Source organism: Hibiscus syriacus, unplaced genomic scaffold (genome assembly GCF_006381635.1).
Source record: "Hibiscus syriacus cultivar Baekdansim isolate YM2019G1 unplaced genomic scaffold, ASM638163v2 tig00111634_pilon, whole genome shotgun sequence".
Taxonomy (NCBI): domain Eukaryota; kingdom Viridiplantae; phylum Streptophyta; class Magnoliopsida; order Malvales; family Malvaceae; genus Hibiscus; species Hibiscus syriacus.
The window spans coordinates 126,814-153,164 of record NW_024063140.1 but is presented as its reverse complement, the minus strand read 5'-3'; the positions used below and the strand labels follow the sequence as shown (position 1 = coordinate 153,164).

Below are 26,351 nucleotides of genomic sequence, written 5' to 3'. Positions count from 1 at the left end.
TTTCCGAAAGATTAATGAAAATATTTCCCCTCTATCATGCTAGTATTCTTGATGCAATTTCCTCGACATTAGCCTCTGCTAACAAGGGTGGTATCGTGTTTTCTTGTCCGAGGGCCGTTATAGTGTTATGGGGAAAATGATCCATATCAACTAGACATGGATTGGACCATATGTCGCCAGTGCAATCCCATAATCCTTGTATTGACAGCATTAAAAGAAAGACAATGTGATAATCCTTTATGGACGGTATTAAAAGAACAGGCAAGTTGAGTGATCTTTGGGGGAATAATAAAACCACATAAGTTGATGAAATTTTTGTTACACAACAAGCATGTTAAATATGGAACTACATTTGTCTTTGTTGTGTACAACAGATTTGCATCTAATAAATGCCTTTGTAATTATTGAATATCAAGTCAAGCACCCTCAACTAAAGACAGTTGCTCAATCAGATGAAGCAACAATAGGGTATGATGCACATGTAGCCACACCTGCAACAACCAAATTGGATATATAAGCATAAAGGGAATGTCAAAAAAATTATGAATTTGGAGTCTTTGGAGGATCATATTCTCTTAGCCATATCTTTTGAATAAGCATTGAACATGCGCAAAAAAAAGTCTGAAATCCAAGGGAGGATGAGACTTACCACACATGTTTTTCCCCATCTCCATCTTGAAGTAGCCATTTTCGCCCCAACCGGCTCCCCATGAGTTCTTGATGAGCCAATATGGAACCCCGTTCTCGACTCCATATCCGACTGCGAGAACAGCGTGGTTCACATCCTGCAACACAAAAAAGGCCCGGAGTTTTGGATGAATCACAAGATGTGTTTGACACATATCTATATTTGACAGTAAGACAAGAAAAACCTTACCTGTGAAGTTTTACCACATGTTTCGTCAGAGAAAACCCCACTTTTGTAATGCCGGAAACTAGACATTACTTGATATGCCACGCTAACTGGCCGAACCAAGGCGACTGCATGCTTTAATTCATCTTCAGCACCCTATATTCCATTATCCGAAAGATGAAACATTTAAATCCACAAGGCATTCATTTTCCAGCTTTATACAAGAAAGAGAAACACCACGAACTTACCATGGTAATGTTGACAGAGCCAGCGACTTTGACACCCACATTTTCGGATGAGAATTTGCATACATCATCTTTTCCAGTGTAGGGGTAAGATTCCTCGGTATCAAGTCCGCCGTTATATTTGATGTATTCAAAGGCTTGAGACGGTAACCCACCGTGGCAACCTTTGTTATTAAAGGCTCCAGCACAGTCCACAAGCTGCTGCTCAGATAGAGAGATTCCTTTCCCAAATGCCTGATGGTAAGCTGCTTCCAAAGCCCCAGTGGTACTGCAATATCCAAATGCATAAAGTTCACAGCTTAAAACGTTTCATGCTCAACATTTTTATTGAAATAGCTGTATCTGATATTTGTGTCAAACAAAAATGTCGGATATGAACACGAGAACTAACCTGAATGTCCAGCAAGATCCACAGTGGCCTTGTTCTTTGACAGGGCTGACAATGCCCACTTCCCTCCAATCCTTCTGCAGATATTATTCGATCATTATGCATTTGTAACATCCAACAGTCGAACGGAGTACTAAATAGTATAGCATCGTAAAGGATTCTTTATGTTCATATTTGTACCGATTCAGGAAGGACGACATCGGTGAGTTGGTGATTGCCCTTTAGAGTAGCGGAGCAGTTTTGAGCAGCTCCGAGCTTGTGTTTTTGAAACTCTTCCCAGCTCCAATCAGCAAACTCTGCATCGTCGACTCAAACAAATAATCAGCTCATAATAAAATACAAAACAAAACATCATGAGTTCACAGTTTCATCCGAGCCAAAGTAAGTTCAGGCTACCATTGACATGTAACCAAACATACTGGAACTGAACTCAGCTAAATTACCTTGGTGCCGGAATCAGACAAGTCCGATTCATCTACAGATCGTGGATATTCACTGAAATAATCTTTCAACTAGAGCCAAAAAAAAAAAAACTTACGATTAACGCCAAGAGTATAAGACAAGCCTTTCTTGTTAGTAGATCGGATTAAATCCAAATTCTCTTCAAAAATCTGAAACCGAAGCTTCATCTTCTCCACGCTCTCGTACCTCCTCCCATGTCTAAACAAATAAAAAAAAAAACTCAAATTTTCATCCACATTTTCAATTTTTCTCTAGGTTTTCTTTTCTTAGAGTACTAAACCAACGAAGCAAGATAAAAGGTGTAAATTTCCAATAAATGAAAGCTTACTTGTAAGCAAAGCGGGCGAAGGAGATAGCATTACGAGTATGGCCGATGACATTAAGAACGGATGACTCGAAGCCACGGAGGCCGTCGGATACCATGTGAATAGGGTTGGAGTCTTCGAAAGTTGATGCTCCGGCAATGCAGCATAGTATAAGGATGATGGATGATACCAACGTTAATCGAGCCATGATTATGCTTTTTCTTTTGACAGCTCTCTGTTCAATGTACGCAGAAATTTAAAGGAAGCAGCAGCTGGTTGGTTAGTTATGACAGGTGGGACTAGTCAATGAGTAAATAGAATAATATAGTAATAAATTAATACCTCCAATTATGGAAATTGGGAAAATTTTAAGAATTTATGGAGATTTCTTTTATAATTTATTAGATCGTAAAAATGATAATTTTGACATAATAATACCATATAAGAAAATTGTATACCAAATTTTCACCCAAGGATATCATTAACATTTGTTTAAATAGAATATCACATGTAAATATGTCATGTCAATATATAATATCGAATCAATTAATGATTATTTTATTTAAATAAAGTTTAAAATAAATAATCAATAATAATGTATTAAATTTAATCTAAATACAATGACAAAACTTTCGAGATAATGTTCTGGAAGAAATTAATTCACGAGATAATGCACTTCCCATATTAATTACTCAAATAAGTTGAAATCCACGGTGTTGGCCGTAGGTCGTCATGCCTTTCGGGCGACCTACTACGTGGTCAGCTTCTCGGCGAACTCACAGAGAGAATGAACATGTTGCATGACACATGCACGTCCCAACACATAGGTCGCAATGCCCTCCGGGCGACCTTGTAGGTCGCCATGCCCTCCGGGCGACCTACCCTCGCATAGCTCGCTCGACTGCCCTTGGATGGCCTCGATCGGATGGCATCGGATGCTCTCGCATAGCTCGGTCGGATGGTCTCGGATGCCCAGCGTGTTGGGACGTGCATGACACATGCAATCTCTCGTAACTTGCCGAGAAGACATGGCTGACGACCTACGGCCAACACTGTGAATTTCACCCTATTTGAGCAATTAATCTTGTGAGTGCATTATCTCGTAAATTAATTTATTCTAGAACATTATTTCGAAAATTTTGCCTAAATACAACACTACAATAAATATGGCACATACAATAAAGGAAAAAACATCACAAACCCATTTACCTGAGTTAATTTCATAATGTGGTGCTTGTGGATTACGTGTTCGCATTGCATTCTTTATGTATCTTCAACATCAATGTGTACTAGTCCAGCGAATTTATTTATTGCTCGCTCCAATTGTTCGTCGATGAATGAACAACGACTACAGAGGTATTTGATCAATAATCTCGCCATTAAATTGGACCAATGAAAATCTAAAGGATGGCATGGGTGCAGATCACATAGTTGATTGAACTAATTGTGATGATAATGGTGCAAGAATAGTAAAAAATGGCATTGATAAGTATGCAGTAAAAGTCAGATCTGATAGTATTAGTATACAATAATATCGTCACTGTCTCTAAATAGGTGAAAGAAAATAGGGTAAATTATGCATTTAATACTTAAATTATTAATTTAAATCCATTTCAGTATTTAAATTTTTAATTTTTTTCAAAGCTATACACAACTTTAGTTTTTTTCAATTTTAATACCCCACCTTTAAAACGTTTAACGTTTTTAGCACTTAAACTATCGATTTTTATTCTGTTTTAATACTTAAACTTTCAATTATTTTTAAAACTTAATGTTAGATTTTGAAAAATGATACTAAAATTTTGAAAAATAATACTAAAATAAAACAAAAACTAAACTTTAAATACGATTTTTAAAAAAATTAAAAATTTAGATATTAAAACAGATGTATGCCAAGCCCACAGAAGTTGGGTGATCTTTGGGGGAATTAATAAAACCACATAATCTGATGAAATTTTGTTACACAAGTACCTCATATATGAAATATACAAATTTTGTCTTTGTTGCGTACAACAGATCTGCGTCTTACAAATGCCTGTAATTATTGAATAATAAAGAAAGCTCCTCCATCTAAACACCATGACATTGACCCTTCATTTTCTTACACCATAATTTAGACACAAAACAACGACAAAATCCAGACAGCTGCTCAATCAGATCAAGCAACAATTGGGTATGATGCACATGTTGCCACACCTGCAACAACCAAATTGGATATATATGACATAAAGAGAATTCAGCCAATACTAATATTTTCTAAAAAGAATATAAAAACTCTGAAATCCAACTGAGGATGGGACTTACCACACATATTTTTCCCAAACTCCATCTTGAAGTAGCCATTTTGACCCCAATCGGCTCCCCATGAGTTCTTGATGAGCCAATATGGAACACCGTTCTCGACTCCATACCCTACTGCGAGAACAGCGTGGTTCACATCCTGCAACATAAAGAAAAAAGCCCGGAGTTTTGGATTAGGCACAGATGTGTTCAGCACGTATCTATATTTGACAGTAACACAAGACAAACCTTACCTGTGAAGTGCTACCACATGTTTCAGCGGAGAAAACCCCACTCTTGTAGAGACGGAAACTATGGATAACTTGAAATGCCACGCTAACTGGCCGAACCAAGGCGACTGCATGCTTTAATTCGTCTTCAGCACCCTATGTTTGGTTATCCAAAAGATGAAACATTTGAATCCATAAGGAATTTGTTTACAGCTTTATACCAGAGAAGCAATACAATGAGCTCACCATGGTAATGTTGACAGAGTCAGCAACTTTAACACCCACATTTTCCGATGAGAATTTGCATACACCATCTTTTGCAGTGTAGGGGTAAGCTTCCTCGGTATCAAGGCCGCCGTTATATTTGATGTATTCAAAGGCATGAGACGGCAACCCACCATGGCAACCGTTGTTATCAAAGGCTCCAGCACAGTCCACAAGCTGCTGCTCAGATAGAGAGATTCCTTTCCCAAATGCCTGATGGTAAGCTGCCTCCAAAGCCCCAGTGGTACTGCAATATCAAAACGCATTAAGGTCACACCTTAAAACATTTATGAGCTAAACATTTTATCTTAAAACACCCGTATCCGACACATATCTTAACATGAATATGAGAGCTAACCTGAATGTCCAGCAAGACCCACATTTGCCTTGATCTTTGACAGGGCTGACAATGCGTGTTTCCCTCCAATCTTTCTGCAGATATTATTCGATTATCATGCGCATGTTATCCACTTATCACAACATTTGATGCTTATGTCAAACACGTGAATGGAACAATATGAGTCTCCCATGTAAGAAAATAAACTTCAAAAGAAGTAAATGCTATAGTAGCATCTAACAGATATTTGTATCCAACGATCAAACCAAATACAGATAATACAGCATCGTAAAAGATTATTTATGTTCATATTTGTACCGATTCAGGAAGGACAACATCAGTGAGTTGGTGATTGCCCTTTAGAGTGGCGGAGCAGTTTTGAGAAGCACCGAGCATGTGCTTTTGAAACTCTTCCCAGCTCCAATCAGCAAACTCTGCACCGTTCAGTTCATAATGAAATACAAAACAAAACATCATGAGTTCACCGGTAACAAATATACTGGAATCAGCTTGGAGCCGGAATCAGATAACTCCGATTCATCTACAGATCGTGGATATTCACTGAAATAATCTTTCAACTTAAGAAAAAGAACTTACGATTAACACCAAGAGTATAAGATAAGCGTTTCTTGTTAGTGGATCGGATTAAATCCAAATTCTCTTTGAAAATCTGAAACCGAAGCTTCATCTCCTCCACGCTCTCGTACTTCCTCCCATGCCTAAACGAAATTAAAAAAAATCTCAAATTTTCATCTAAATTTTCAATTTTTCGTGAGGGTTTCTATTTTTAGATTGCTAAACCAAATAAGCAAGATGTGAAATTCCGATGAGCAAACGAAAGCTTACTTGTAAGCAAAGCGGGCGAAGGATAAAGCATGACGAGTATGGCCGATGACATTAAGAACAGAGGACTCGAAGCCACGGAGACCGTCGGATACCATCTGAATAGGGTTGGAGTCCTCGAAAGTTGATGTTCCGGCAACGCAGCATAGCACAAGGATGATGGAGGATACTAACGTTAATCGAGCCATGACTATGTTTTGTTTTTTCTCTGTTCAGTGTATGTAGAAATTTAAAGGATGGGAAGCAGGGGATTGGTTATATCTATCGACGGTTGGGATTATCCGACGGCAGCAAATAGAATAATATACTAATAAAACGATTGTTATCTCATAGCCAACGGAAAAATACTGTAAAATTAGCTTTAAAGTTTTTTATTTTTGGGAGATTTAAAAAAAATTATTTTGTAAAAAAAAATCCAAAATGAAAATCTATAAACTGAAAATTGATATATTAAAAATAGATGGATTTTTAAAATTAAATGTTTGGTGATTTAGGATTGTTCGATTTGTCTAAACAAAGATATTTTATGCTTTCATCATCGTCTATCAGTTGGAAGATCAAACAAGGCACCTTTGCTTGCCCAAGTCAAATTTTAATCTTGTTCTATCTCTTTATTTATTTAAATACTAATTAAAGTACATAAAAGCAAATTAAAATTATCAATATCTCTTATATAATTTTTTATCACTTTTAAAATATTTTTTTATATAAATATTTCAATCCATGGACATCATTTACAAAACCTTACTTTTATATTTATTGAACCAGTTTATTTGTCAGTTCTTCTACCAACTATTTTGGTTTTTCTCCCTTAACTCAAAAGAATACTCTTATTTTTTTTTTCACAAATCAAATCAAATAAATGGGTAGTTAACATTATAAATCTTTAATTTAAATTTTAACTAACTAAATTAAAAATAAAACACGACCTGAATTTTAATTCCTTTGGGTTCCAAAGAATAAAACAAGAGATAAAGAAATGGTTCTGGATTAATTTAATTTTCAAAGAAACACAACTAAAAATATTATGCCACTCCGGCCACGTGCAAAGTCTTTAAGTCCGTAAAAATTTTCGTAGGAGACTCGCCACCAAAACCAGATGCGTGACCCAAATTTGTTCAGATTAGTCAAGACGAAACCTTGGAACCAGAGGGCAACCAAAAAAAGGTTAGTAGTCAGTCGTATATTATTTAGGGTAAACTATGTGTTTAGTACATAACTATCAGTTTTAATTCATTTTAGTACTTAAACTTTCAAATTTTTAAAATCATACCTAACGTTTAGTTATTGTTTTATTTTAATGTTCGCCATTAAAAATTAATGCGTTTAGTATCTAAACTTTTAGTTTTTATCCGTTTTAGAACCTAAACTTTCAATTTTTTCGAAACTTAACATTAAGTTTTTAGTTGGGGTATTAAAAATGAAACAAAAATTAAATGTTAGGTAACATTTTAAAAAATAATAATTTAAATACTAAAATGACCAAAACTGATAATTTAGATACTAAATATATACTTTACCCTATTCTTTATTTACAATGAGGTTTTATTAGGGGAAAATACTATTGCATAAAGCAAGTATGAATTAGATAATATAGTTACATGGTGTGTGAGATCCATTTTGTATTATTGTGATTATATCTTCTGTCCCTTTTATGTATCTCTATGACTCGATTGGTCCACGTGTAAAATAGATTTTATTATTTATACATCATTTTAACATCGTTTTCCCTCAAATTTCAACTTTTATTTGTTTAATTATGCATCAGCAAAACAGAATTCGGTGAATTTTCCGAAAAATCACCCTTATAATCATTATTTCCCTTTCAGACACTATTTCGATTTTATTTTTCGATCTAACACCTTTTTCCAAGAATGCGCGACCCTGCACCGCGCCTTAAGCTGATGCGGCGCCACGTGAGATAAGGTGCGGCCCATGCACCGTACCTTGTGAAACGTGTAAAAAAATCCGGATGCTAATTTTATAAATATTTTTAAAATGACACCTACTACATAATTAATTTATATTATGGTGATATTTTTGTAAAACCGTCAATTTTATTTATTTATTTTTTGTGTGTGAAAAAAAACCTTTCTACATTAAAATCTTTAAATATTCTTTTGCAAATTATTTTATAACTCGACAAATTTTGATTTTTGCATGAAATTACACAATACGTATAATTTAGCAAAGGAAATCTTTGAGGCTAAATATTTTAAAATATAAATAATTTTATAAAAGTTTTATAACTAGTATTTCTTTTACAAAATGATGATGATGATAAATATTTTATAATTTTAAAAATTATAAATTTCATATATTTTTAAAAAATTATTGACTTTTAAAATTAATTGTTTAAAAATATAAAAAATATTAAAATAAAATTTTAATTACAATTGACTTTTACAATAAAAGTAACTCTACTTTTACTTTTTTTTTTGTGCACGTGGGCAAATATATTCAGCAGAAAAGAATTGAAAAAGAAAGGAGCTCATACGCGGGAGAAAATGATGAGACAAAACAGTTTTTGTGAAGCTTGGGCAGAAAAGATCAACTCTTTGATTAGATATTTATTCGTGGTACAATTGAGTTGATATTTAGACAACAGTTAGACGATTTTGAGTTATTGACTTTGTACGATCAAATTTTCATTCGATTCCTGTAGCTTTCCACACCTACGACTGTTTAACAATCATAAACTTGACTTTAGGTCTTGAGAATGGAGCATTTTAAAATTAATTATTTAAAAATAAAAAATATTAAAATAAAATTTTAATACAATTGAGGGATCAAATGAATTATTATTCATTAATTATTATTTTTTAACAACAGTTAATAATGTTTATTCATTTTTAATAAAATTAAAATTTAATATTTATTTTATATTTTTTAAATTTAATATTAGAAAGAATATTTTAAATAAAGAGGTAATATTTTTTAGCTTTACATTCTATTTTTATTGAATTTTATTCACTTTTAATTCTTTTTTATTTATTTTAAAAAAATGAATAATAATTCATTTGATCTCTCAATTGTAATTAAAAGTTTTTTTAATATTTTTATATTTTTAAACAATTAATTTAAAAGTCAATAAACATTATTAATTGTGGTTAAAATAATATCACATAAAAAATAAATAGATAACGTTGGTGCTTTTACACAAATATTACCCTAATAGAAAGTAATTACATATTAGCACCATTATAAAAATATTTATAAAAATAGCATCTATTTTTTACACGTTTCAGAAGGCGTGTTCATGGACGTGCCTTCCTGCAAAGGATGTTAGATCGGAAAATAAAGATGAAAGAGTGCCTGACAGTGAAATAATGATTATATGGGTGATTTTTAGAAAATCGCCAAAATTAATAATATTATGTGCTCATGCGTCCCAATCCACAATATTTTATGCTTTCGACTTTAAAAATCACAACAAAGTCAGATCTAAGGAAATAATAAGGGTAAATTACACTAATAGCTATCGAAGTTTTAGAATGTTTGTATTTGGATTATTGAAATTGAAATTGTTTTCATTGAAGTCCGTATTGTTAAGGAAGCCTTTAATTTTAATCACTGAATTATTAAATCATTAACAATAATTAATATCGTACATCCCCTTGTTAACAGTAGCTGAATCGATTAGAAATATCTTATTGCTTTACGAGCAATGATTATGCAAAAAGAAATAAGAGACATGGTTCGGACGTGAAATATATGGGCTTTGGAATAGAGATATTATAATTCTGATCGTCAGCATTCTTTATTGTCTTTTTCTTTTTTATATCATATCTTTATTTTTTTATTTTTAATAAGTATGTCTGTGCACGTTTTCATATTTTTATGGCACGTTTTCTTATGTTTTTTGACATGTTTTTTAGTTCTTTGGACGTTTTTTATTTAGCTTTCTTTTAAGGGTTGATTTGACATAGCCATGACTGATCAAGATGACATTTATCTGATATCTTGTTAATTTCCTTGATTTGGACCCTCGGATTGTATTTGGATATCCGATTTGCGTTTGTGGATAGCTTTTCATGTCTCTCGAGTCTGATTTGCAGTTTGTCAGTGGTTTTTCAATAACTTGATCCCCTTGTTTTGGTTCATTTGCCAATACGATCAGATTTGTTTGTATATTTTGTTCGAGTTTCTTGGTTAAATTTAATCTTTCCTTGTATAGTTCTTATATGATCTTAAGTTGCTAGTTTTGTTTCAATGATTATAATTTTTTTCCTAATTATGTGCTTAATTTACGAATGTAATTGTAAATCTTTATTGTAATTTGAGATATTTTCTATTTAGAATAAAATTAGTTATAGTTTTCTATTCATAAATGGAGATCGCTCCTAAGACTCTTCCTCTTCCGACGCTCTCTGATGTTGACTCCCACGAGCTTTCGAGGCTCTTTGATGCCACCAGAAAGGTTAGATTAAAAGATGATGTAAACCAGCTAACCTCGAATATGGCAATAGATCAGGTAAAGAGCCCTGTGTCACATATGCTTCAATCCTTGCTCGTTCAGCCTCTAATAGAGCCGTCTCTAGCTACTAAAGATGGATACGATGAGGATATTGATATTGCCAATGAAGATATCATCATGGGCACCCAAGAAAGACTCTCCTCGATTCATTTTTCAAATCGTACGTACAAGCTGATGGAGGCGAGTATGGCTAGAACGATTGTTCTTAAGCTTATAGGGAACAATTTTGGTCTTAATGCTCTTACCAACAAGATATACGCACTGTGGCGAACATCCCAACCGTTTACTCTTATGGATCTTTATGTCACGGCATGCATAAAGTTTTTTCATAAAATTTTCTAAGCACCTTAAGGAGAGAAAGCATACAATCATGTTTACAAGTTCCCAAAGAATCAAGCCTAAGGTAAGTTCTATCCTTCAACAATCATGTAACATAATTCTATCCTAGACAATGAAATTATGCTTTCATTATCAGACATCCTCAATTTATTCCAAACAATAGTATAAACATACTCATGTCATGACAACCAAAATTTTCAACAAATTATCATCAACTACTATTAACTAAGTGTGAGACACAATACCTACCCCAAACTTGAGGGATGCATTGTCCTCAATGCATGAATAATAAAAACAACCTTCATTAATCTAAATGCAATGGAAAGAAAAAAGTACCTTAATATGGTGGGAAGGCTTGACTGAATGCGCGAGTTTTGCGTCTCTTTGGAGGAGGGGGCTTTTGGATCCAGTATCTCCCAAAGGAATCGAAGAGGGAGAAGGTTGAATAACACGACCAACTGTTCGCTTAATGCGACGCCTCGTGTTCGGTGCACTAGATGGTGATGGTGGTTAACCCAAACCATAAAGACTGGTCGCCAAAGCTGGATGAAGCTCTATGGGCCTATCGCACAACATTTAAGACACACTTGGAATGTCCCCATTCAGCCTAGTCTATGGCAAGGAGTGCCATTTTCCTATGAAACTTGAACATAAAGCATATTGGGCCATCAAGAAATTGAACATGGATGCCCAGCTTGCTGTAGAAAGAAGATTATTGGAACTGAACGAAATGGATGAGTTTAGAGCTCAGGCTTATGAAAATGCCCGTCTATACAAAAAAAATGAAACGATGGCATTATAGAAAAATTTTGCCAAGGCAATTTTTTCTGGACAACAAGTGTTGCTCTACAATTCATGACTCAAGCTGTTTCCAGGCAAGCTGAAATCTAGATGGTCAGGATCGTTCATCATACACCAAGTCCATAGCAATGGAGATATAGAAATCAAAAACCTAGATGATGGATGCACCTTTAAGGTAAATGGTCAAAGACTAAAGGTATACAAAGGAGAACTCGTCATGCGCGATAAACCGACATCGATAACTCACGATGCCCAATAGTTTTCTTTTCTTTCCTGAACAATTTTAGTTGCTTAGGCAACAAAAATTTGAATTATGTACATAAATAAACTAAGTTATTTTATTCTGCACGAGTTATTTATTTTTATTTTATTAAGATATTTTTTCTTTTTGGTATTCAAGGTACACATGGCAGCACATGGTTGAAGCTCATGCATGAGAGGAAGAGAAACCCTAATCTAATTAGTTTTGATGACAATTTTGAAGAGGGAAAGATATATTTCCCTTACTTTAAGTCATATCAAATATTTTCTCATTAATATCATATCTTTTCCCTTTCCCTTTTTATTGTTCCATCCATTACTTTCCCTAAAAAACCACATGTCTTTCCTTTTTCTTCACCGTTTTCTTGTTTTCTTTTCCTTCAACATTTTCTCTTGAACCTTTCCTCCAAACTGTAGCCACGAAAGTCCCTGTAACAACAAACACCATGGCCAGATCCAAGAAAAATCCAGCCACGTCCTCAGGATTTGACCATTTCCAAACTACCAAAGCTAAAGCAAGGTTCAAAAACCTACAAAATGACAAGTCTATCCCAGAGGTAATGGATGTTGTAAGGAAGCATAAAAGAGAAAATTTTCCGGCATCCAAAGGTAGTGGAGCCAGCGATGGTCCACAAATTTTACGCACATTTAGGAGATCTATCCCAACATAATGTTTACGTGAGAGGGAAATTCATCCGGTTATCTCCCTCAGTCCTCAACCGCTATTTTAAGCTCGGCAAGATAGAGAATCAACACAAAAATTTCCTTGCCGAGGTAGATCAAGAAACATACGATGGTGTCCTAGAAGACATGTGTTTCGGATGGGCCAAGTTTGAAGGAAATACGCCAACGCATAAGCTGGTGGATCGCCCTTAAGCCAGTTGTAAAGCTATGAAATCACTTCTTGAAAGGTAAGCTGATGTCTACTTCCCACAACATAACAATATTAGTGAGGAGGTTGATGCTGCTACACTCAATTATTTATAGACGAGCAATCGATGTTGGGGAGATAATCTTCGAGCAAATTCATGACTGTGCGAAGAGGAACCGAGGTAACCTTATTTTTTCCTAACTTGACAACTGCTCTGTGTAGGAAGAAAAAAATCCCTGATGAAACGTTCGAGGACTTTATCAAATCAAAGGAAGGCATCACCAAAAAGAAGGTGCCTGAACTCATGACCTTTGATGACAACGATCCACATGAGGGCCTGGAGAGAGGAGCGAAATCAGTTACCGCGGCAAGAATGGTAGTAGTGATAACACCTGAGTTCCCCGTAGATGTCCCTCCGTTTGCCACGCATGTCGCTCATCTACATGAAGAAGGTCACGGTGAGACAGACGGATATCTCAGCTCCTTATTCTCTTCGTTCAAGAACATCCAGGAAATCCCGCCTGAAATTTTTGATGATGATGATTTTATTTAGGTCCCCGATCAGCCCACAACCGAGCAAGTATCTGAGCAGTCCCCAAATATCTATACTACACCAGCTCCTGACCCTGAAGACGACCAGTTTCAAGAAACCCCTGCAGAGCCCACCCACACTAAAGAAAGGTTATCATCAGCTAGGGCCTCGAACACGAGGCGTCACATTAAGCGAACAGTTGGCCGTGTCATTCAACCATCTCCCTCTTCGATTCTTTCGGAGATACTGGATCTGAGAGCCCTTTCCTCCAAAGAGACGCAAACTCGCGCATCTTGTCAAGCCTCCCTATCACAGTAAGGTACTTTTTCTTTCCATTGCATTTTCATTTAGATTAATGTAGGTTGTTTTTATTATTCATACATTGAGGATAATGCATCCCTTAAGTTTGGGGGAGGTGTTGTGTCTCACACTTAGTTAATAGTAGTTGATGATAATTAGTTGAAAATTTTGGTTGTCATGGCATGAGTAAGTTTAGATTGTTGTTTGGAATAAATTGAGGATGTCAGATGATGAAAGCAAAATTTCATTGCCTAGGCTAGAATTATGTTACATGACTGCTGAAGAATAGAACTGACCTTAGGCTTGATTCTTTGGGAACTTGTAAACACGATTATATGCTTTCTCTACTTAATGTGCTTAGAAAATTTTATGAAAAAACTTTATGCATGTCGTGACATTGAAGAATTGGAAAGAGTAAGTTGAACTTCTTAGTATTTAAATTTTGTTGAATTAAATGGACACTTCTCTATGTAATGGAATGACCTGGAAACTTCTTAAAAATAAGTGGTTGCCTAGGCTTATGAGTGAATAAAAGTAGTATGAGATGACTCTACCTTAGTAGCTTGGGGGTGGAATGTATGCTCCCTTTCACCTAGAGTGTAAAAGGGTAGGTGTGATGAGCTGATTCCCCTCAAAATTAAAAAAAATAAAAAAAATAAAAAATAAATAAATATGAGTTGAATAAATAGAAGTAGAAAATGTGCTTGACGAACAATTTGATACCTTGGCAAAACAGAAGCACTTATTTGAAGTTTTCTAAATACATTAATGCATAAACTGGGTACAATCACACATACACACTAGCAAAAAGTCCTGAATTAGGAAGGTACTTGATTTATATGACAGTCTAGCATGTTGAGGCTAAACTTTTTGCTGAGGGCTGAAATTTTAAACCACATGATTGTCTTAATTTTACTTTGTCGTGACAATTTTAATTTTTCTATTAATTATTATCCATTGCTTGAGGATAAGCAATAACTTAAGTTTGAGGTGTGATAACTCCATAAAAAGACTATGTTTTTAGTATTTTTTTCTTAATTTATTATTTGTCTAAACATTTTTGTCATAACATATTAGTTACATTTAGGTCATATTTGCATGTGGTGGATAAGTTTTGCCTAGGCAAGATTTATTTGGCTTAACTGATGCTGCTGAGGAGAAAGGGCTTTGTGGGTTGTGTGAGTGCAGGAAATGACTTAGGAAGAACATTTCAGCCGTGATAAAACATTTCAAAAGGGCCAATGGAACACAGAAGACGAAGACAGTGAGGAACATATTTTTCTTGCCAAGACAAGATTTATCTTGTAAGTTTAAAGCAGATTTGAGGAACTGTTGATGTCACCTACTAATTGTTTGACTGACCTCACGTGCAATCAAGCCCTTCAAGAATTTGACCACCTCCAGTCGCCTTTTTATCTATATCATTGACAAGTCAACATGGGTATTTAGGGAATATTCAATAAATCAAAACCCTAGAAATTTCCATTATAAATACCCCATTATAGCCGCCAAGAAGGGGAAGCAAGCAAGGAGAGGATTTACCTTAGGCGTGGAGTAAGCAGCTGCAGTACCTTACCTTCCACCATTCCCCAACTCGACCGTCCTTGGTCTCCTCCAGAGCCAGACTATAGCGATGGTCAGGCCTTGAGAGAGGCTGTCATGACAGATGCCCTGTTTAAGAGTCGTTATTCCTTTGTTCTTAATTTCTTTATGTTGTTTTAGGTGTGTACTTAAAGATGATACTTTTGCCACACCATGATTTGCTTTATTGGGTGTTGTTTTTGTTTTTTTGAGACAATTATTTGATGGTTAATGAATGATACATTATGATTTTGATTAGTCTGTTTTGTTTATTGTTTTAATATTTTGCCTTGACACTGTAAGAGATTTTGATAGATTGCCTAATACCTTTGTGAAACACTTCTAGACCTTGTAAGAGCTTTCGAGAGATTGTTGTTTTTCTAAAAATTGATTCTTAGATTCGATAGAATTAAGATAGATCTATGTGAGCAATAGAATAGATTCGGAATGGTGATGTTCTAATCTTCCTTAGAGATAAGGACATGGTTTCAATCGACTAAAAGAGATAAATGCTTGAGTAGGATAGACAATGACTATAGTTCACGCTGAGGGGTATTGCCGCAACAACAATCTGACAAACCAAGGGTTGTAGCTCACGCCAAGTAGTATTGCTATAGCAATTGTCCTAGAATACTCCAGTAATCCTATCGGGAAGCCTAAGCATATCACAACAAATCTTTCCAGAATTAGAATAATTTCTCGCCATAGCAGAACCAACCTAAGTGCTCTGTGAAAAGTCTGAATATGTGAGGTTATTCTGAATATATTTGAATCAATGTTTTTATTTGCCTTGGCTATTTTTATTTTTTACTCTTACATTTACTCTTACATATTTTCTTTGCCTCGACCAAACTTTTCTACAACCACACTTCACAACATTCTCTTGCTTCAACAACACTTTGACATCTGTTCATATAATCCATTATTAATTGTTTCTCTGTTTTGACAAGAATTCAGGGACTAACTCGTGACACCTAATTCTAGTTGTGGCGAAACTTCAAACCCTACCAATCCCTAAGTAGACGATAACTCAGTTACCCTTTATTACTTGATTCGACTGTGTACACTTGCACAGATTTACTTGCCTTAGCATATACATATACAAGCGATCAGATCTAAAAAATGGATATCTTCTTGCGCATTTTCAAACTGATGAAGATTACACCAAAGTCTTGGCTGAAGGACCATGGATCGTATATGGCCAATATCTTATAGTTCAACCTTGGACTCTTGGATTTCAGCACTTTGTAACCTTATCCAACCACGGTTATCGCATGTATTAGATTTTCAGGTATCCCGGAATATATGTAGCAATGAACTATTATTTCTAGAATCAGGAGTTTAGTTGGAAAGGTCGCAAAACTATATTTCCAAAAAAAAAACAAGTAATCGATGGAGATATTCTCGAGTTGCAGTTTACGACGATCTCAAGGCCACCTTGTCACGGACATTTGAAGGATAACTGGATGCATATTGTCACGGACCGCGACCTTGAAGCCAAGTCCAACATCATCCAGTCTACATCTGCACGCACCAAGGCACTCCGAGGCCCAGACGCATCAAGCAACGAACCAAGCCCACCGCAACACACGCCAAGCCCGCGACAGAATGGGATAAGGTCAAACACAACATGATTCAGGCCCTCCCCAAGCCAAATTCGACCACCTCTAAGAAAAGAGACAAATTCACCATCCTTGTTCAAGTAGGACTCAACCTTTAAGTTTTAACTTAAGTAGGGAAGTACTTTTAATTAGAGTAGAAGTAGACATAATTATCAACTCATAGAAGATCATCACTATAAAAGGGGCCTCCCCACCCCATTGTATTTTATTCATTCTTTTCTATTGGAAATAAGTCTAACCCGACTTCCAAGCCAAATACTCTCATGCATCTCTTATTTTCGTTCATACTCTTTTGTTCTTACATTTGTAACAACTTAAGTGATTAAACTTGAGCTTTAAGGCTGCCTTGGTACCCAGTAACCAAGCAAAATGACTAAGGGTCGCACGGACCAGCTAGCCTACACTCTAGCCCCATGTCAAGTGGTATCAGAGCATGTTTCATAACAAGGCGAGATGGCTACTCAAAGTAGGGAACTAGCAACACATTAAGGCGTCGAGACTCGCAACCTAGAGAAGAAGCGAGGAATGTCAAAGGACATGCTCGCATCGCTTCAAGGAAAGATCGCCAGACTTGAGGACTCAACGAGAGAGACCAAGGAGGTTTTGGATCTATTACAATCCATCGATCTTGAGAAGCTGGGATCACTAGATCTCGAGAAGCTTGAAGTCTTAGAGCATATCTAGGAGGATGTGCAAGAGACACTCAATGGATTTGATTCAAAGAGTTCTCAACAAAAAGATGTTGTTGACACCCAAATCCTTGCTCTAAGATAAGAGGTCGAAGAACTCAAGAATAAAGGTTCAGGGATCGAAGTCGAAGATGTCAAGAAGGATATTGAGCAACTCAAGACCGAGGTGACTTTGTGCAAGGCTGTCGTGGCTGGCAACATGATGACCAACACCTCCAAGGGCCGAGCCGAAGTCCCTAAGCTAGAAAAATTCAAGGGGAGCAGATCGACAAAGACGTGGAAAACTTCATGTGGGATATGGATCAATAATTTCAAGCCATGGGCATCGAGAATGATATTGAAAAGATAAATATTATCGTTGTTAGCTAACGGATTTAGCACTCTTATGGTGACGACTCAAGTGTGCCGAGATGAAGTAAGACGACATCACATGGGAACTTGGGCGAAGTTCCAAACTGAATTCAAAGAGTAATTCTACCCCCACCATGCGAGAATGAGGCACGGTTAAAACTAAGGCATCTTAGGCATGATGGCTCACTAAAAGAGCACGTTCGACAATTTATCGAGTTAATTCTTCAAGTCCCGATTTTAAGTGAAGAGGATGGGTTCTTCACCTTCATGGATGGGCTAAATCCATGGGCGTAGAACGAGCTAGAATGTCAAGGAGTTAAGGATCTCGCCAAAGCCTTGACTACCACCGAGTTACTCATAGAACTTGGGGTTCGAAAGCATGACTCTCCAAATCAAAATACAAAGCTAAATGTGGAGATAAGGATAAGCTATTCAAAGGTAGATCGGACAAAGAACCAAGTGGTCATAGAAAGCCATCAAATAATAAAACCCAAAAAGGGAAAAACGAGAAAAAAAGGGGTGGGACACTTGGCTAGAGAATGCCCTCAAAAGAATCAACTTTCTGCCATCAAAGGAATCGATGAGGAAGAAGAAGAAGAAACCGAGACTCTTAAACTTGGATCCATCATCAGTACCATGGAAGTCAAGAATTGTCAAAAGAAAAAGAGACTCATGTTCGTGGATATCTCCATAAAGGGGCAAAAACTAAGTGCCCTTGTGGACACCAACACCTCAAAACTATTTATGTCCAACCAATTCGCGAGTAAGCTTGCCCTTTGTCTAGACAAGGTGAGTGGCTACATCAAAACCGTAAATGCCGAAGAGATTCCAATCACAGGATTCTCCAAAGGAATTGAATTCAATATTGGAAGCTAGACTGGTAAAGAAGTCATCACAGTAATTCCCCTCGACGATTTCGATGTGGTACTCGGGTTAAGTTTTCACGACAAGATCAATGCCTTCTCGGTCCCCTTTGCTGACTGTCTATATATCTTGGAACCAAAGCATCAATGCATTGTCCCAATTAATTGAGGACCCGGAGTTGGAGCCAAGATCTTATCCGCAATACAATTCTCCAAAGTTGTGCACAAGAAAGAGCCGACATTCTTGGCATCACTAGTAAGCGAGACACATATTGCAACCAAAGATGTTCCACGAGAAGTAGGACAACTATTGGACGAATTCAAAGACATAATACCTCCTAAACTACCCAAGGCATTACTGTCTGCTATTTTTTAGTACTATATATAGGTGCGAAAATATGTCTAAGTATACACAATCGAAGAAGTAAAACAGTGATGAGTGAGTATCGTCTCCACAGGGATTGGAGGAAATTAATAAGTTCAATCAAAGCGTTTACTATGTCACCTAAGTAAAGTTAGTAATGTTATTTGCAAATGAAAATATTGTGGCAAAATGAATGGATGTTGTGGAAATTGTCTGATGGTGATATGGTAGTAAATTGAGATGTTATGGCAAATTGAATTGTGCTGAGTGCAATCAAATGAAAATGTAAAGGCAAAATAAATTGTAAATATTGGATTTGCTTAAAAAGACTTTAGACTCCTCACACGACAAGCTACTATGGGAATGAGTGATAGGAGTTACTTAGGAAATTTAAGTCTACTTCTCAGAATGGTCTTACTTCTATGCCTTCTCTGCCAGACAGAGTTTACTAAGGGTGCCCTATGCTATCTCTAGTAAGGACTCGACAGATTGAAGATGCCTTGGCAAAACCGGTTGGCGTTAGCTACTGCAGGGATCCTATTGGTCCAGATAACAGGATATGTCTCGGTAATACCTTTTTGCGGTAACATTAACATCTAACCTATCGCTCATACACAACTCCTTTTAGTCGAATGAAATTGTAGCCTTATCTCTAAGGTGGATTATGCCTAGTTACTATCTATAACCCCTTGCTTATGTGGTTCTCCCTAGTTTCTCTCGAACACTAAGGATGTGCTACCTAGACATTCTCTCGAACACTAAGTAATCTCCTAAGGAACGACTACTCTCATAGCTCCTACAACCTTTAAGGCGCTAAGCTTCATAAACAAAACAGAATATAAAATAGAAAAATAACCATTCATTAAAGCAAAATTTAAATATCCAAAATAAACTCCCACCAAATAGGATTAGTTCATAGTGGGTTCGAAATAAGCAAGCACAAAGCAAGTTAATACGTTCCTTACAACCCAAAAGATAAAATATGAAAGCAAAGAGCAAAGGGTAGCAGGAAAAGCCTTCGACGTGCACTACTGGAGCTTCCTTCGGCCACCATGAACTGTCCCAGCGATCTAGCTCCTCTCGGACACCTAGTTCGCCACTCCCTCTAGCTTGTCAACGGAGGAATGCCATGGCAAAAACGATTGACGAAAAAAAAGAGATATTTTTCTACAAATTTTTAGGCTTTGGCGGCTGTCTAAAATTCTCCAAAGTCTCCCCAAAAAGTCAGGTTTCATCTCCTATTTATAGGGGAGAATGAACCTAGGGTTTTGTGTTAAAATTACACTAGCATCCTAAAGTTCATTCCTTTTATGTGAGAGTCGTGCAAAGATGGTAACTAGCCCCTCCATTATGGCTGATTGCATAAAGCACTTTTTATGTCATGACAACTGGCTCTTACTAAAAATATTCTTTTTTCGTTTTGATCGTTCTCGAAATGCCAACTGGTTCGTCATTTGCATTTTGCTCAACTGTCTCCTTATGTCATAGCATTTACCTTTTGCTTTTCCTTGCTCCCAAATCCTGCACATCACCAGACAAACACCTTCCTCAGAAAGAACACTGATTACAAAATAAAATACCACGACAAACAAAATTTCACCACATGCAACTATATGCTCCTAAATGCATCTATATGATCCTATATGAGCTCTTAGACAATCAATAACTTAAGTGAAAAGGTCTCAAATATGACCTTTTTACGGAGTTATCAATTACCCTAAAAAAGGGAAGTGGATCACAAGATAGAACTTCTACCAAACGCAAAACCACCTGCCAAAACTCCCTATCGAATGGCTCCACCAAAATTAGAAGAGTTGCGTAGACAACTGAAGGAACTCCTCGATGCAGGTTACATCAGGCCTTCACAGGCACCCTATGGACCACCAGTGTTGTTTCAAAAGAAACATGATGGAACCCTCCGAATGTGCATAAACTACCGAGCCCTAAACAAGCTCACCATGAAAAACAAGTATCCAATCCCCCTTATTACAGACTTGTTTGATCAACTTGGCGACGCAAGGTGGTTCACCAAGCTAGATCTGAGGTCAGGATACTACCAAGTTAGAATTGCTGAAGGAGACGAACCAAAGACAACATGTGTCACACGTTACGACTCCTACGAATTCCTCGTGATGCCCTTTGGCCTTACAAACTCCCCAATAACTTTATGTACCCTCATGAATAAGGTATTACAACCTTTTCTCGACCAATTTGTTATGGTCTACTTGGATGACATCGTGATATACATCAAGACACTGGAGGAACATGTCCAACACCTAAGGCAAGTGTTCCAAGTTCTACGAGAGAACGAGCTATATGTCAAAAAAGAGAAGTGCTCGTTTGTCCAAAAGAAAGTCCCCTTCCTAGGCCACATCATAGGAGGGGGCATGATCCAAATGGATAAGGACAATATCCAAGTCATTGAAAATTGGATGCCCCCAACCAAGGTAACTGAACTACGATCCTTTTTAGGATTAGCCAATTACTATCGAAGATTTATCAAAGACTACTCCAGGATTGCCACACCCGTAACCGAATTACTTAAGAAAGAAAAGCCTTGGGTGTGGGATCAAACATGCCAAGAGGCATTTGACAAGATCAAACTCCTTCTATCGAGCGAGCCAGTGTTGTGCCTGCCAAACTACAGCAAACCTTTTGAGGTTCAAACTGACGCATCCGATGTTGCTATCGGGGAGTCCTCATGTAAGATGGACACCTAATTGCCTATGAAAGCCGCAAACTCAACGAAACTGAAAGAAGATACTCAGTCCACGAAAAAGAGATGAGTGTCGTAATCCATTGCTTACGTTTATAGAGGAATACGTACTCGGATCAAAATTCATAGTATTCATGACATCATCGCGAACAACTACTTCCTGACCCAAAAGAAATTATCACCCAAACAAGCTCGTTGGCAAGAATTCCTTGTAGAAATTGATTCCTCCATGGAACACAAGTCCGGTAAAGTAAATTGTGTCGCCGATGCCTTAAGCCGAAGGTACAACATCGAAGTAATTAGCTCACCAAAGGGACAAGTGCTAGAACACATAAAGAAGGGCTATTGTAAGATTATGAAGCCAAATCTCTAATTGAATACGCCAAAGAATGCAAATCTAGAAGATTCTGGCTTGAGAGAGATCTCCTATATCCGTGGGCACCGCATCTATGTGCCCAAGTATGGAAAGCTATGCAAGGAACTCCTTATAGAATACCACGATTCCAGTGGGCAGGACATCCAGGGACCGCACATGAACGAAGACGTAGAAGCCTACGTGAAAACATGCCTTGTGTGCCAATAAGATAAGATAGAACTAAAGAAACCAACAGGATTGCTACAACCTTTGCCCATTCCCGAGCGACCATGGGAAAACATCTCAATGGACTTCATTGTTGGACTCCCACCCTCAGAGATTATCAAACATCATGGTCGTAGTTGATAGATTCTTCAAGTATGAAACTTTCATCCCTGTGTCTAAAGTATTCTCACCCAAGGAAGCAGCTCGCCTGTTTCTCAAACATGTGGTAAAATACTGGGGTGTTCCCAAGACGATCATCAGCGACCGAGATACCCGATTCACGGGCAGGTTCTGGACTGAGCTATTCAAATTAATGGGGACAAGCCTGAACTTTTCAACTACAGTCCACCCAAAAACCGAAGGGCAAACCGAAAGAGTCAATGGACTTTTAGAAATTTATCTTAGGCACTACGTAAGTGCTACCCAAAGCGACTGGCCAAAACTTCTATACGTGGCACAATTTTCTTGCAACTTGCAAAAGAGCGAAGCCACCAACCGAATCCGTTCGATATTGTAAACGGACAACAACTGATCACGCCTGACACGGTTATAGTTGGGTATCAATGACCCAATCCCTCCGCTTATCAATTTGCCAAGGAATGGCAAGAGAACTACGAGTTAGCCCGAGCCTGCCTACATAAAGCTAGGAAACGTACCAAAAAGTGGGCAGACAAAAATCATAGGGACGTAAACTTCCAAGAAGGTGACCTTGTCCTTGCCAAACTCACAAATATCTTGCGCAACCACGATAGACATAAAGGGTTGGTTCGAAGATACGAAGGACCCTTCACGATTCAGAAATGAATAGGCACCAAGGCCTATAGGTTAGACTTGCCACAAACCATCAAGGCTCACCTGGTGTTACATGTGAGCCTACTCAAGCCATTCCATCCAGACAAGGATGATCCCGATCGAAGTATCTCTCATCGAACTCCAGTTGGAATAAAAGCCTCTTACGAAAGGGAAATCAAAGTAATCTACGCTGAAAGAGCAGTTCACCGAGTGGGGCACAAACCAAGGCAGGAATACTTAGTTCAATGGAAGGGGCTCCCCAAAGCGAATGGAGCTGGGAACCTGCCGAAGCCCTATGTAGTTCAGAGACAAGATCGAGCAATTTCATGCAAGCCAAGCGACGAGGGCGTCGCTAGAACTAGTAGGGGAGAATGTCACAGACCACGACCTTAAAGCCTAGTCCAACATCATCCAGCCCGTATCCGCACGCACCAAGGCACTCCGAGGCCCAGACGCATCAAGCAACGAACCAAGACCGCCCCAACACACGCCAAGCCTGCGATAGAATGGGATAAGGCCAAACATAACATGATTCGGGCCCTCCCCAAGCCAAATCCGACCCCTCTAAGAAAATGGACAAAGCCATCATCCTTGTTCAAGTAGGACTCATCCTTTAGAGTTTTAACTTAAGTAGGGAAGTACTTTTAGTTAGAGTAAAAGTAGACTTAGTCATCAACTCATAGGAGATTATCACTATAAAGGGGCCTCCCCACCCCATTGTATTTCATTCATTCTTTTCTATTGGAAATAAGACTAACCTGACTTCCAAGCCAAATACTCTTGTGCATCTCTTATTTTCACTCATAATATTTTGTTCTTACATTCGCAGCAACTTAAGCGATCAAGCTTAAACTTTAAGGTTGCCTTAGTACCCAACAACTGAGCAAAACGACTAAGGGCCGCACGGATCAGCTAACATAACTCTAGCCTCATGTCAATATGTAGCAATGCCATGGCAAACCCGGCGGTGGTAAGAATAACTCTAATGGCACTCAGAAGAAGAATAATAACCTGGCCCCTCCTTCACAAAACAAGGACGACCATGACGCCACTGATGGAATGAGTGCGTTGGAAAACCCATCATATGTCCCGTGAATAATGGTGGAGCGACGCCGTCGCTGACCTACTGGTGATCCGCTAAAACCACGAAAATTCCAAAATCCTCCAAAGATCCTGCCAGCTATATTGAGAGCCAAAATGGAAACTTTAATCGGAAAGGAAAGTCTCATGTTCAGTCAGAAGGCAACTCGGGGGTGAATCAGGGATCTCCTAATCCCAGGAATTCTGCTATTCCAAAAAAAAAAGCCACTAAATCAACTGCCTCGAAAGATAATTTTACTGCTGCCAAAGTGGGGGTTTCAATCTCCGCTAATCCTGGAGCTACTCCCCAGATTAGCCAACGATCTAAAAAAGCTCTTGTGAAGCCCACACCACCTGCTAACTCTAATAACATGCAAGTGGCCCCCGCCGTGATTAATGCTTCCCAAACTATTAGAACTCCAACTACTATGGACGTAGAAAAAACCATGCAAAGCCCTGGATCACAATGCAATCTCGACAACACTGTCTCCACGTCCAAGCAGTAACCCACCAAGCCTCCCTCAAATTCCAACCCTACGGACGTTGTAAGTCTCAACGGATCCAGTTTTATCTTTAAAACTAATCCTATTTTCGATAGCTCTTTGGGTGTAGATGTGCAGATGGTTGAAACCTCTCTAGATCCCCAGCTCCATACGACTATTACCTTTACTGGAGACGTGAGCCTTCCCACCAGCCTATCAAACTCCAGCATTCCCCAAGCGGTCGTAGGGGAATTGGAACTAAATCTCGAAGCTCTCCTTATGCTATTTGTAAAAAAAGGGCCAAAATTAAGATGACCAACCAATCGAGCTCCCGACTCAAAGAGGATTTAATTAATGTTGTCCAGAAGCTTCAATCGTAAGCTCTACCTCAATTTAATGACAGTAACCATTCCAAAGAGGCCACATGACTTCCCAATAATAGTACTATGCTTTTTCCTTTTCTTTCCTATGGATTTTACTCTTTTAACATGGAACTGTCAAGGTTGCGTTGGTATTAAATTCCTGAATGCTTTTAAAGAATACAAGTTAGAGAATAAGCCGTGTATGACTGCTTTGCTTGAACCTCGGATCAATGGCCGTAAAGCTGATAACACTATCTAGAAGCTCGAGTTTGATATGTCTTTTAAAGTCGAAACGATCGGATTCTCTGGTGGTATATGGCTCCTGTGGAATCAATCGTTATCCGTTAAAGTGTTAGTGGCACATCCACAGTTCATACATGTCAAAGTTAATGGTGGTACCCTTTCCTCTGCTATTTTGTTACTATTTTTTATGCTAATCCTAATAACAGCAAATGTAAAGCTCTCTAAGGGATTTGCGAGGATTCTCGATAAACAAATAGGTTCATTGGATCCTTATCGATGATTTTAATTCCATATTTTATTCTCATGAGAAGACCGGTGGTATTCGAAAGGGCATTGACTGTCAGCTTTTCCATGATTTTATGGATTTCACAGTCTCACCGGTCTCTGCTTCAAAGGACTAAGGTTTATTGGACTCGAGGAGGCATCTTCGAATGGCTTGATCGTTTTCTTGCAAATGACAATTGTTGTCTTATCGCTTCTAATTCAACTGTTCATCACCTCCCCATAATCAAGTCGAATCATAGACCTTTGCTCCTTCGTACTGCTCATCCATTTGTGCAGCCGAAGCATAGGCCCTTTCGCTTTATCTCGGGATGGACTAAGCACCCCCAGTTTACTTCTTTCATTCACGACAGCTGAAGCTATAACGGTAATATTTGCTTTTCTATTTCTAATTTAATTATCTCCCTTAAAACGTGGAACATGGACATATGTGGGCATATTATCCAAGAGAAAAAGAAGCTGAAGAACCAAATGACTCGTATCCAAGCAGCTATGGATAGTAGAGGGGATAATCTCCATGAAACAGAGGCATTTATACACTCTAAGTTAGAGGATA

The 26,351-nt window shown here is 37.7% G+C and overlaps 2 protein-coding genes across 2 annotated transcripts; both read right to left on the bottom strand.

The window, feature by feature from the left end:
• Positions 1–303: 303 nt before the first annotated feature.
• Positions 304–2,488, bottom strand: LOC120166320 (thiol protease aleurain-like). The gene is made up of 8 exons (XM_039175603.1): positions 2,277–2,488; positions 2,025–2,146; positions 1,667–1,782; positions 1,490–1,563; positions 1,102–1,366; positions 878–1,009; positions 650–785; positions 304–491 (listed from the first exon to the last, which is right to left on the bottom strand). The coding sequence occupies exons 1-8, from the start codon at positions 2,459–2,461 to the stop codon at positions 445–447; spliced, it is 1,077 nt and encodes a 358-aa protein (XP_039031534.1). The 5' UTR covers positions 2,462–2,488; the 3' UTR covers positions 304–444.
• A 1,719-nt stretch (positions 2,489–4,207) lies between these two features.
• LOC120166319 (thiol protease aleurain-like) lies at positions 4,208–6,436 on the bottom strand. The gene is made up of 8 exons (XM_039175601.1): positions 6,211–6,436; positions 5,962–6,083; positions 5,683–5,798; positions 5,386–5,459; positions 5,010–5,274; positions 4,788–4,919; positions 4,558–4,693; positions 4,208–4,449 (listed from the first exon to the last, which is right to left on the bottom strand). The coding sequence occupies exons 1-8, from the start codon at positions 6,393–6,395 to the stop codon at positions 4,412–4,414; spliced, it is 1,068 nt and encodes a 355-aa protein (XP_039031532.1). The 5' UTR covers positions 6,396–6,436; the 3' UTR covers positions 4,208–4,411.
• Positions 6,437–26,351: the final 19,915 nt, after the last annotated feature.

Bases quoted from the DNA above. Each gene is read 5' to 3' on its own strand.
- LOC120166320 (XM_039175603.1), bottom strand. From the start codon at position 2,461: ATGGCTCGATTAACGTTGGTATCATCCATCATCCTTATACTATGCTGC. The intron at 1,010-1,101 runs GTAAGTTCGTGG...AATGGAATATAG, and splicing joins GCTCTGTCAACATTACCATG to GGTGCTGAAGATGAATTAAA. The intron at 786-877 runs GTAAGGTTTTTC...TTTGTGTTGCAG, and splicing joins CATGTGGTAAAACTTCACAG to GATGTGAACCACGCTGTTCT.
- LOC120166319 (XM_039175601.1), bottom strand. From the start codon at position 6,395: ATGGCTCGATTAACGTTAGTATCCTCCATCATCCTTGTGCTATGCTGC. The intron at 6,084-6,210 runs GTAAGCTTTCGT...AATTTCGTTTAG, and splicing joins TTCGCCCGCTTTGCTTACAA to GCATGGGAGGAAGTACGAGA. The intron at 5,460-5,682 runs GTACAAATATGA...TAATATCTGCAG, and splicing joins ATGTTGTCCTTCCTGAATCG to AAAGATTGGAGGGAAACACG.